This window comes from Schistosoma haematobium, chromosome 1 (assembly GCF_000699445.3).
Source record: "Schistosoma haematobium chromosome 1, whole genome shotgun sequence".
Classification (NCBI taxonomy): Eukaryota; Metazoa; Platyhelminthes; class Trematoda; order Strigeidida; family Schistosomatidae; genus Schistosoma; species Schistosoma haematobium.
Window position 1 is genome coordinate 6,329,878 of NC_067196.1, and position 13,628 is coordinate 6,343,505.

At 36.7% G+C, this 13,628-nt stretch overlaps 1 protein-coding gene across 2 annotated transcripts; it reads right to left on the reverse strand.

The window, feature by feature from the left end:
• Positions 1–3,118: 3,118 nt before the first annotated feature.
• Positions 3,119–10,612, reverse strand: DNAJC19_1 (DnaJ of sub C member 19). Of its 2 annotated transcripts, none has more exons than XM_012946361.2 (5): positions 10,433–10,612; positions 10,286–10,399; positions 9,539–9,615; positions 5,870–5,940; positions 3,119–4,321 (listed from the first exon to the last, which is right to left on the reverse strand). In XM_012946361.2, the coding sequence occupies exons 1-5, from the start codon at positions 10,433–10,435 to the stop codon at positions 4,254–4,256; spliced, it is 333 nt and encodes a 110-aa protein (XP_012801815.2). In that variant the 5' UTR covers positions 10,436–10,612; the 3' UTR covers positions 3,119–4,253. The 2 variants fall into 2 exon arrangements, with proteins under 2 accessions (XP_012801815.2, XP_051073019.1); XM_051208819.1 differs by having other exon boundaries at positions 4,098–4,321; positions 10,286–10,487; positions 10,528–10,612.
• Positions 10,613–13,628: the final 3,016 nt, after the last annotated feature.

Genomic DNA, 13,628 nt, shown 5'->3' on the forward strand with positions numbered 1-13,628 from the left:
CAATGATAAGTAATCAACCTCCTATCACAATTCACCTTCATCCACTTTAGTGCATTTACGACGCTTTACCTCATTACGTAATCTGAAAAAGTCTATAGCAATCCACTCAATACCACTACGTAGAAACTCAAATATCAGTAGACTTTAGCTTTTAATTATCCGTTTAAAAATCAGTAAGGGAACGCAATGTATATTCTAGGTGCTGAATTTGTCACTTTTACAGCTGCAGGGATTGTATCGATGTCTAGTCCAGTTTACCGTGTGATATTCTGGACATTATTCTTAGTTAAACAAGGTATTAGTAAAGTTAAAAATTAAGTCGGCTCCGTGTAAGAATGAAGTATGTTCCCGCTATTTGGAAGAGCACTATGACAAATCTAACCTGTCATGCTTAGTATCCTTCCGCGGGTAGGAATAACAAGCATCGCCGTGGAACTTAATACATGTACAGATTAGTCACATATGTACTAACGGATAGCGATAACATGTTATCATAACTGGTGTGAAGTAACATTGTTATCGTCCTCAAGTATGTACTTAGTATTTCATACCAATATTCAGAATTTTCATAGAAATTTTTATTATCAATAACCTAAAGGATCAAACGAACAGATTCTGAGCCTAGTGTTGCAAAATACTGAAATACATTAGTTTCAGTGGCTTATTTTCCCAGCTGACTCGAGTCCCAGTGAATGAGTTTTCGATAGACGAATCCATCTATACGTATGAAACGGGAAGGATGGCTATTTTTGTGATAGACTACTCAACCTAGCCTTGCATCATTAAACACTGATGTAATTTGTTAGGCAGTACGTTATTAGGATATCAGAGATCACTAGGGTGAGATTATCTAGATTGTAGTTCGTCAAATACTAATCTTCCAGTTACTAAACAGCAATTCAGATATTCAATGTACGTTCAGATCCTCAGGCATAGGAAGTGATTATGGTCCACAACATATCCTTTGAACTCAGATTATCCCGTTACGGTGATTCAGCCAGTATGGCCTTGATTATTAAATAGAACAGTAGAAAAACTGTTGATACCTTTGTAAATTAGTATTACACACTGGTGACAACTTAAATACTGTGTTGTTTATTTACATTTTGTAAACGTAGTATCATGTTTCACGTCAATTCGACGTAACTTATGTACCAAGTACATATTTATATGCTCATTTTTGCACGACGCTGTTTGTAAGGACTGGGAATGCTTCCAGGTCGCTCAAACTGAGGTCAGTGGATCGGCTTATGAACATGAGGCTTAGTAGCTAAAAGTTGAGTGACTTTAACTACCGTAAATCAGACTGTTGAGAAAAACAGCGAACTGCCCGTTGTACATCCACTGAGCCAAATGCTTGATTTTTTTATTGTTAGTTGAATTTTTAGTGATGATTGACAACTAATCGGTATTATAACCGTCTTCAATAGTAAAACACCTACACCTAATTATATGTATGAAAACAATGTCTGATGCGGCTTGTTGCCTTTCCAACCAACCAGTTTATTTAAAGCATGACAACTAATGTTTCGGTAATAACTAAGTTTAAAGGTATCATAGATCATTATAAGTTGATTTTTGACCCTGTATTCCAATAAACTAAAGGTAGTCTGATTTTATGTCCTTCGTTCGATACCAGTGGATATGAATTCATGCTTATGATAATTTATTATAAAAATAGATGAATAGTGGCTACCAGTGTAATCCAAGACGCGCGATTCATTCTATTTAGGATTGGTTAGCTGAATGCACCTGCTGCTCAGGGTTGATATTCACTCTGGTTTTCGAACCTAGTACCGTTCTCTTCAAATAATATTTCATTAAAAACTTAGTGCAGATAATGAATGGCATTTACATAACAGTTGTACTCGTATTATTTTAAATAAAAAAATTTCCATCCCGTTTACTCCCATAAAACTACTCTAAGGGAAGTCCTACTCACAGCCTTCTCGCAACATCATTGTTTACGAAATTGAGAGTACGAAAAGCGAATGTCCGGCGCTTTAACCGGGTTGGTGGACACGGAGAATCCACCTAAGTGAGTAGGAAAACCCTGATTTCAAACTAGTGGTGCACATGGACTTCATAATTCTGAAGGAAAATGGCGTATAAGCAACTGTTGGTCAACGGCAACCATGGGACTGCATTTCCTGATGTTGCCCCACTGCCTTGTGGATTAGACCTCTAGGTCAAAAGTTCCGGGTGTGACCCCCTAAGAAAAGCGTCTGCTTCAGTTTGGGCACCCGGGCAGTATCTAAGCCCCCACACAAATCCAATGATCTATGTGGCGTATATCTATTTGATGCCTCCTTGTACCAATGTTTGTGTTTAAATAAATAATAAAAAACATAAGGGAACAAATTAGGTTTCATTTCTATGGGGCATGTAGGAAAATTGATGCGTTTTAATATCGATGTCTGTCAATAACCCTTCGTATCATATATATATATATATATATATATATATATATATATATATATATATAATATAGTATAATATAATGGGTGTATCGTTTTTTTTAACTAACGGTCTTATATTTCACAGCAATGAAACCGTTTAGCAAATTTTGACATTCAATACAAAAACGGTTATGTTATTGGGTTTCAACTAATCGAATTAAAACAATGTACAGCCAATTAACAAAGTATTACAAGGAACAAAATGTTTGCTCCTAAATACATGAGCACACATTTTGAAATACATGTTAACCAATCACTAATTACTGAATTTTTATCAATAGGAGTTAAGAGTCATAATAACCGTGATAAGCAGTGGCTTGTGCAATAGCGTGGAGTTTAATTTGTTTGTATTAGTTGTTTAAATCTTTTCAATAATGTTTAGTACTTTATCTAACCAGTCTCGGAGTGAACATCAACTCTGCGATGCAGGTACATCTGGCTGACTAGATCTAAATAGGATGAAACACATGTACTGGATTCCACTGCTAGTCACTATCCATTTCTGCTGACAATTTCTGTGACTTAATGGTAATATCAACGGAAGACGCACAAAATGCATATATGCCAGAAGAGGCTGATCAATTGCAGTCCTCAACGTTAATGGAAAGTTTCAAACAACCAATACAAATGAATTACAATGTATTTCATATACTAAACGTCAAATTCTTAACCAACCTCATAGAAAATGTGAATTCATTTTACATCACAATCGTATTCCTTAGCTATCAAGGATTTGGCATCCTAGAAGTTTCATTACCACAAACAATAATAAGCCAGTGGTCAACATTTGTTTTTGGACTTCAACCTAGCAGTAAATATCTATTGGGACTTACTGACATAATGGCCAAGTAGTATGAAAGTATAGCTTTTGAGACCGTCATACGGAGTATTGTTTATATTTTCACTGAATAATTAGCAGGCTCTTAAACTATTTTTTTCGTGTTTTTTTTTCATTTCTAAGCTTTCATTTGACCCATAAATCATTGTCATATTATCCCAAATTTATCATTAATTATTTCCTTAACACTAGTTTTTATCGCTTATGAATAAGTTATTCAGACAATGTAATTTTCTAGCTCCGTTGCTGTGCATTGGGTACTCCAGGTATATTATGCGAATTTCGAGTAATGATTGAACAGAATACAATCGAGAATTAATCAGCTTTCTGTCTCCGTGTTCTAACTGGGCATTGGATTAAAAGATCGAGGACCAATAACGGCCGGGATCTTTGTTGTTGTTCACTAGTCGCAGTCATTTTGTAAATAGGTTACCGGTCCTACAAGCAGCATATGTGAACTCATCAATAGTTGGTTCAGAGAATAAAATTCCTACCGTAATAAATATTCGAACAAACAAACTCCAGGACTACATAAGCAACCGTTTCTGTTTTCATCATTTCATCACTTACAAAACAAACCATGATTTTAATGGTTGATATTTCTAAAATCAGTAAACTAACAAACTGCGTTTTGCTGAAGAATCCCAGCGAACAGCAAAGTAACTAGAAAGCGCTCACTGTTATACAAGATTTCTTCTTTTGATATTAGATGACTTAGAATACTACTTATGAATTCATTAAAAATTCGTAGCATGACTGCATTGAGTTGCATGAGTAGTTTGAGAAGAACCACATCAAAATTAATATAATTGAGAAAAAACGTTTATTCAAAAGATAAGTATCTAACAATTTACATTTTTGTAACTATAAGTCTACAGTTCAACAATTGAAAAGTAAACTGTATTTGACATTGTAAAATAGTGGGCGATATATTACAGCGGGATCGTTAGTGGTGGTTAACTTTTGTTGGATTCTAGTATATCTTTGGCCTGATTGATCTTAGCAGCCAAGTATGGGGAACCGCCTGAATTAGATATATGATAAACATATTACACTTAAGCAAATTAAAAGATTATACTTTGTGCAAAATATTCATATAAGAAAAATAAATAACTACCCAAAACTGACGGGCATGGACCTGAAGACAATTTATGAAATGATGGTTAAAAGTACACCTTTGTTGTTTGTCAGGTAAGTCATTTTTTAAAGTTGGATAATAACTTTTTACGAATACATCTTTCATATATAGTTAGTAGTTTTATTTCATTATAAGTTAGTCACTTCGTCTGTTATGAAATTATTTTTGGCATTTCATTTACGTAAGATATTCATTAACAAGAAACTCTATTTTGATCCTTGTTACTGTGAACTGACAAAAGCTGTAAAAGTGGTAGGGCTTGAGTAGCAAGCTTTTATTTTATTCTTTTCAAGAAGCCGATGGAATATAGATAGACAAAATAACTTGGATTACTCTGTTGATAGAAATCTCAAGTTTACATTAAAGTGTAAATACTAGGGTAGAAGTGTGCAGATATATGAACAAATCCTTCTTAAGGAATTTTAAAAAATAAATTGTGAATAGCTTACATTAGTACACTGACCATTATTATTATTATTATTATTATTATTATTATTATTATTATTATTATTATTATTATTATTATTATTATTATTACATGGATTTCAGTCAGGAAGCTTACACTTTCTGATACAGTTAAACACGGCAAATAATGATCTTGTTCCGGGTTGCCATTCCATAGTTGATATCCAACTTACTACTATACCAGTTAGTACAGAATACTGATATAAACAGTGGGTGAGATATGTAAGGTTATGAATTAATCACTGAGGGGAACTACGATCCTTTGCATAGGTCACCGAATAACATTATTGAAAATCTCGGAAGTGGAAACTTATATTTTCCCAAATATTAGACACTTTATAAACTTATGGGTTGGATATTCCTGTCTGATGAAGTAGTTCAACAGTTTAAGTAACATAATTTCTTAACATAGCAAAGAAATTTGACAATAAACAAGCACCAAAATAAAACTACGAGAGTGAAACCAAAGAACGAGGTGCAGTTATATAGAATAACAAACCCGAATATTCATGCAAATAAATGCGAATAACCGAGATACATGATGACGAGAAATTAAGTTGTTTTGACCCACCAGCCTCTATATTTCTGCGAAATTCAACTAAGAAGCCCAGATTGAGCCCATGCAGAAATCTACGAGGGTGAGCAATATGTAGATAATTTACAATCTTAAAACAAAAACAACGAGCGAATTTTAATAACTAGTCGTAGCATGTACAACCTTTATTCAATTAATTAGTGAGCTACAGAAAACAAACACAGGCTTACACGACAGAATATAGATTATCAAATCTTCAACATGCCCAATAATCCTAACAGATTATAAATAACCAAAATCGAATAATAATAATAATAATAATAATAATAATAATAATATGGAACTGATTAAGGATAAGGAGTTAGTTGGTTATAATATTGATACAGAAGTTAACATAAATTAGAAAATTAGTGATAATTTTATTCTGAACTCACCTTTATCGGGATGGTTAAGAAGCATGATCCTCTTATGAGCATCCCTAATTTTATTTCTACTTGACTGTTGACTAAAATACAAGACAAAGATGAATACTTCTTTATAAAATAAATGCACACCTTTCAATGCTTAAATCTATAAAGAATAATCAGTATCAGGTAAGAGATAAAGGGCAAGTAATTAAATTTTCAGACAGTCTAGTTGAATATGATGAAAGCATACCTTAAAAAGTTTTTAGCAACTCTTGTGAAAGCAAAGCTGATTCTTAATGAGAATGGTGGTAGAGATGAAAAATTCATTACACAAATACCCCCAAAAAGATTGGTGTTAGTATTTAAAGCTACAATCAGGAGTTTGAATCAAGATTTACGGTTAGGAGTAAGTTAGGATCAGAGCGCAAGAATGCTTAGTAAACATATAGATTAACATATGCTGAGTTCTTTGTAAACAAAAACGATTCTTAATTTTTTTGGAGGCTTTTAAAAGACAAATACCAAGTTTCAAGTCTTTGAAATTATAATATTGACAAAACATTCTTGGCGTTAGTGATGTGACATCAATTTACAAACAAAAGGGATAATCGATTTTTATTATAAATTCAAATCAACATATTGAAAAAATTATCACACTAAAATAGTTCGAAATTGGTCAGCTAAATAATCTGTATCACCTACATTCCATACAATCGAAGTGAGAATATTTAATGAGCAACTGGATTTTAAACCTAAACTATTTAATTCACTTGGTATTGTTTTACTTGAATCTTCCCATTGATGTTTTAGGACTGGTCAGTCTCTTATTGGCATATGTGCATACTGTGCGTATGCCTCGATATTGCCTTAATTTACAAGCATTATAAGCAAAGATGGATAGTGGCTAGCAGTGGAAACCAGGACGCTCGTTTCGTCCTGTTTGGGACTCGTCAGCTGGATGTAACTGCATCACAGAGTTGATATTCACTCTGGGACTCGAATTAAACTTCACCCCATTGCACAAGCAAGTGGCTATCAGGACTCAGTAGCTAAGTGGATAACGCAATGGCGTTTGAAGCGAACGGTACTGAGTCCGAGTCCCAGAGTGAACACCAACCCAGATGCACGTACATCCAGCTGACGAGTCCCAAATAGGACGAAACGCGCGTCCTGGATTCCACTGCTAGCTACTTTCCATCTTTGCTAAACTATTTATTTATTACCATTTTAACACATAGATATTGGTACAAGGAAGCACCAAATATATATGTGCCACACAGACCTCATATGGTATGTGTGAGGGCTGTGATACTGCCTGGGTTCCCAAACCGGAGCATGTGGTTTTCTTAGGGGGCCACTCCCCGAGCCTTCGACCTGAAGGTCTGATCCACAAGGCAGTGGAGCAACGTCATGAGATGCAGTCCCATGGGAGCCGGTGACCAACGATTGGTTATACGCCATTTGTTCCCTCAGGATACTGGAGCCCATATACACCATTGGTTTGGAATCAGGGTTTTCCAACTCCCCTAGGTGGGCTCTCCATGTCCACCAACCCGGTTAAAGCGTCGAACGTTCGCTTTTCGTTTTCTCAATTTCGTAAACAACAGTAGTGCCACGAGAAGGCAGTTAGTAGGACTTTCGTGGCAGAGGCTATATACGCGTGGCCATGTGAGAGCATTTCGAGAGGGAGAGTGGACTCTCCCCACTCTCGACCGTACCAGGGCATTTGGGGGCAAACCTAAACTAGCCAAAGGTTGTTCTTGCATATAAGGAAGCGAACTGAGAGAAGTGATGGAATCCCACTATTTTTGGTACAATAAAATCAGTTGGTATTGCTAATAGATGATGTAGCAAAAGATGAAGCTTTATCAGACCATTTTAGTAGTGTTTTCTACCGACGATGGTGAAAGACAATCAATTATTTGTAATTATAGATGCTTATTGATAAATCCTCCGGTTATTGAGGAGATGCCTTTCAAAACCTCACACCAGATAAGTCCAATGATCCTGACGATATTTATCACAGGATTATAAAAGCCCTAGCAGATGTCGTTGCCGAACATCCGGCAATACTGCCTAAGCTACCAAGGTACTGGAAAGACGCAGTTATCAATGAGGCCTATAGAGCAGGGTGTAGAGACATAACTATCGACCCGTTATTCTAACCAGCGTAGTTGTTAAACTAATGGAGATTATTCGGATGGCTGTTTCAAACTCTCTGGAAGTGAATAATCTTTTAGACAGGTAACAACATGGCTTTAGGGAAGGCTTATCATGCTTAAAAAAATTGGCATGAAGCAAAAGATAGAAATATTTCATAGTAATTTTCATAGAACTACGTAAAGCCTTGATAATGTCTTTCACCTTGGTTTTGGATCCATTATGAAACCACAAACTGGATGAGTGATAGAAGACAACAGGTACGGGTAAACGGGGGTCCACTAACATGGGAACCTGCAAAACGTGGAGTCCCCCAAGAGGCAGCCCTTGGCTCTCTTCTTTTCCAACCTTGTTTAAACGAGTCACTGACTGCAGCAAACTCATCTTTTCTCTTTGCAGATGAAAAAGATTTGGAGACCCACAAACAATATGTCAGATAAGGCAATACTACAGGATGACTCAAACTAACTGATTGAATTGATGTGTAGGTAGTGATTAGAAGTTAACTGTAACAAGAGTATGGTGGTGAAAATAAATAGATGCGACGATTCATATCATTATACACTAAGTGAAATTGTTACCTGAAGTAATGGACTGGGAGTCATAATAAGCAACGACCTTAGAACTACGAGTAACTGTAAAGCTGTTACTGCCAAAGGATTCATGGTTTTATGGGCTATTTGCAAGTCATTCCATTAGTTGGTCGAAGAAATGTTTACGATATTATACCTGACTTTTGTGAGGCCGCATTTAAAATATGGGAGTAAAGCAGCGAGTCCTTTTTTAAGTATGAGGCGGATATGCTAGAACGCGTTCAACGGCGAGGGACCAAGATGGTAAAAGATCTCTCTGTCTTATGAAAAGATTAAGGCGCCTCAGCCTATTTCCATTCTCTTATCGCAAGTTACGGAGTAATATGAAACTGGTTTACCGTACACTAAACGACGATTTTGAGGTGTGTCTTATCTTTTCCTTCCAATTTGGACTGATGATCTGAGGACATATTAGGAAAGTTCAAAAACCGAGATTAAATCGTTCACATGTGAAGTTCTGTTTTCTGCACCGAGTAGTGAATTACTAGGATTCCGCAGAGACTGGGTCTTCACAGTGCTACAAATTGCAAGGTTTATTATAGGTCGGTTGACCTCCTATCCTCACTACTGAAGACTAGAGCCAAACAGTAAAACCCGTTTATCCAATGACCGGTTAGTCCATCGCGTTTCCAATTGCACATTAGATTTATTTACTATGAAGTGGCTTAATTTAAGTCACGAAACACCAGAAATGCATTTTTTCTACTCATTAGGACATAATGATAATATGTTTATTAAGTTTATTGTTTTGCAGATGAATTATAATGACAAAACTAGGGCGTTTATTTATTTAAAAAAATTGAATGATGCATTTGTCGGCTATCGACTATCCTAAGTAGTAAGTGAGAATAACGGTCAGTTAGTCAACGGAAACAAATAATCCACTGACTAAGTGGGGATTCATGAACCCAGTCTTGATTAACACTAACAAAACCAAACTTACCTCACTCCAAGAATTAGGGCAGCTTCACGCCGGGACATATTTTGTTCAAACCCCCCACGATAATACTTGGAGCCATTCTGAAAGCAAAGTAAAGACAAAGTCAGAACTTGGTGTGTTTGTTTACACTACTAGTTTGCGATTGTCTGTTAAGTCGGGGTCGTAAGCACGTAAAAATGGTTTTAGTGAGCAACACCAAGAGATCATGGGGACTAAATAAGAATTTAATTTCACCACACCGGTAGATCGACCAGCATTCAGAATAGAAGGTAGTTGAGTAAATGGTTAGACAGTTAAGTTAGAATTTTGTGGGTTAAGTCAAGACTGAATATCCGCTTACGCTAGTAAATGCACCTATAAATGTAAACTGAAATATAACAGTAAAACGTCAGAAACTATTTTGAACAGAATTGATGGTTTCAACACTTTATGGCTGATTTCCATAAAACTACAGTGAGCATGTATTGAGTAGCTTTGTCAGAGGAATAGGAGAGAAATATCAGTTCATATAAGATTTTAACGCGAAATGTAGTAGACTGCATACCACTTGTGTAGTAGATTGAAATCCCTAACATCTACAGATTGCTTAAGTGGCCAAAAATTAACCTCTAGGTGTTCATCTGAGATAACTTAAGATTCACCTTGCAGCATATTTAGTAAAACATAAGAAACAACTTTCATAGCAATCCTATTACACAGTACACCACAACTATATTCTGTAACAATTATAACAAACAGGACAGCACTTACTAGTCCAGATATACTGAAAAGCTTTTGTATACTACCAATATTCGTATTCCGTGTTATATAACGTCCAGCAACTCCTACAGCTATCATACCCAATCCTAATAAAACAGGTGTCGACTAACGATAGATTAAGTGGTTATTTAGTCTCACCATCACTTCATTACTATCAGCAAATAATGTTGTTCAGTTAGGTGGCAAACTGCGCCTACGAGTTAAATATATGAAGAACGATTACAATTATGTACGGGCGTTTGACGAGTCACGTTAAGACGCGCGTAACGAATGATGTCTGAAATAGCGCCAAACCTTCAAGAATGGTTCAAATAATTGTGTCCTCAGTCTTCAGTAGTAAGGATAATAGATTGGTTGACCTGTATTGATCATCGTGAGTTGATTTCCAGCGAATTTACGGCTTCTCTTTAGAAGTCTTTGCTGACAGGGCTGACTCCACTTGTTCGGGTGTAGCGTTTCAGCAATTGGTCGTCAGATGTGAAAAAACAGAATCCTAGTCTGGGTTTATTTGAGAGTGATTTTGAACACTCGAGATGTGATCTTGAAGCTACTAGCTGTGGAGGGAGTAGAAGCATAAAATATTTTGAAGCCTTAATCATTTGAGATATGAAATGCTAATCCAAGATTACCTTTCTTTCCACGGTAATGAGGACAGGTTTTTTGGTTATTAATGCGCCCATCGAAGAAGAGTTTAAAGGGTTCCATAAAGGACTTGGTTCGCACACAGCAGCTTTTTCCAAGTGTGATGGTTTCCTTAATAAGATGTGGACTAGCCTCCGTGACGCAATGCTCTGAGTTCTTACATGGGGTGCGGAACTCGAAACATATCATCATGAAAACATTTGGGTACTCGGCGACTTGACTATAAGACTCAGAAACGAGTTGCAGTTGAAAAATTCTAATGTTTAGTTCTTTCAAAGTTACGAGTCACCATTACTCCCTAATCTTTCTGTTTCTGCACGCGTGGAAGCGATGTACCATTGACAGTAAAGTGATAACCCTTGGGGATCCGGCGACTTAACAGATATCAAGTTAATAAGTGAGCAAAGAAGAGCTTCTTCAGTCCTATGTTGGTATCTTTGTGGTGGGGTTATGGGAAGTATTAATAGTAATATCTGCCTAGCAAATGTCGCTGAATGAGTTTGATGGAATTTCAGCTTCGGCCATATCTGTCTTAAGTCGCACATCCGAATTCTTGTATAGTAGTCACGGAGGTTGAGATAATGCAGTCTTCGATTGCGAAAATGTTAACCCTCCAGATAATGGAACAGGATGGAGCAAATACATACTGCACAATGTTCGTCCAAAACATAAAGTACAATACGTGATCACTGTTAGTTGATGAGGGTAGGTACTGAATGTCAATACCTTCATAGTCGTGTGCAAAGACAAGATCTAACAATATCGGTTTTTGTTCCAAGTCAATGTGTCTTCGGTTTTGCAATACATTGTACAAGTGCTCACTAGGCAACAGTTGTTAGTAGGGTGCCGTCAAAACATCTACCCAATGTCGTAAGCTCTATCCAATTGGCATGTGTCTCGTCGAAATCCCTAAAGATGAGACATTGATCACCCGTGCTCCTCACGGGGATGTAAATTGGGGCAAAATCGTCAGCAGAAGAAGAGGGACTACAGTATATTGTTTCTTTAGTCTCTAATCGATGTCTAGATTCTATTGTCTAACCAGCTGCCTCATATGTGCTTCTACTACATGCTTCTGGTAAATGGGGCTGTGCGCTAAAGTGATCCCTAACACAGCGCTATACCTCCAATCCTAGGTTTCATAAGCTTATCACTTCTGGTACAAATGTATTCTGCAACAGTTGGAGAATATTCCCCGTTCAAAATAAGCTACGCTTCTATGGCGACGGTCGTAGCTGGGCTTCATCTTTTGATCACCAAGATTAGCCCGGACGTCTTATTTCGAAGACCACTAAGGTTTGTGTGGCACATACTTAAGGCCCTTCAGAAATTGCTTGTTCTACCCGTAAAGGCCTCAAAAACATGGGCTCTCAAGGCTTGATTACCTGGAGAACCATGAAACATAAGGTTCGCTTCATTATTTTCCTTCCAAGTTTTCACCTCAGTTATGGGATCCTTCCACCTAGTTCGGTCATTCATTCACAGGTCTGGCCGAATTTTTGGGCTACGAATTTTGTATGCAACAGTCATCCTAGTATCTCTTTCTTCGTTACTTCCGAGAACTATCTTAAGATCTTCCCTTGTTGTGTTCCGCCTCTAATTCACTTTCCGAGTCTTGTTGCTTTAGTATATGCGTAAAACAAGATTATATGTGATAGGAATATATATTTGCGATAAGTTAAGAAATGTTTACTTAGTACATACACATAGTGTTTAGTCATCTAATTGTATCGTTTGACGTGTTCTGGATTCTGAACCGTCTTCTCATGCGATCACCAAGTGCACTGTCAACGCCGCGCTTCTATGCACCGAAACTCTTTACTCCGACTTCCAACTGCTGCAACTTTGAAATCACATTCCATTACATACAACTTACATTCTTGTGGGTGGTGTCCACTATATATGTACTCCAAGAGCCTCTTCTAGAGGTACATGTCAAACTGCAGATTTCGCCGACTACATATAATATATGTATCATTCAGTTAGCTCGTTTTCTGCTGGCTCCTCCAGGTGTTAAAGAATCAAGGTAGGGAAGCATTTGACTTCCTTCAACGTTGTATTCACAGCTTTTGATTGAGTTGTTATCCTTCGCTTCCACATAACCAACGTATGCTTTCTTGTCATTTTTCCATTCTGTTTTCACAGTTCAAAGTGAGGCTTGTTCCGAAAACTAAATGGCACAATTAATCAATGTGGCAAGACATGCTTTCTTTTATAATGCAAAAGATAAAGTGAATAAGCCTGGCTAGCGATCCAAAGAAAAGTAAGTTTTAATGGAGCTTAGACACATTACTGATTATTTGCATATGTTTTTTATTTCTTTCCGTATAAGTTTAATTATGACGTTACTATTTACTGTATACTTATTTTCAGTTGGTTTCAGAAATACTTATCGGTACTTACTGTAAATTTTTTATCAGCATATATTTTTACGCTCACTTTGGTATAGAATAGGGATGTCACATGGGACTATAGGTTATGGCAGATTGCATTTCAGAGTTCATTATGATCTTCGCCACATCATGTATTTGTTTATATTTTGTTAGCATTGAGACTTTTGACATTACGGTTACTAAATAAAAGACCTGTGGTAAGCCCAATAATTTTTTATTACCTACCTGTTATAATCTAGACGATTAACTCACTATGTAAAAGTATGTTAGTTTGATTGAAAGCATGTCCGCACCTCAAA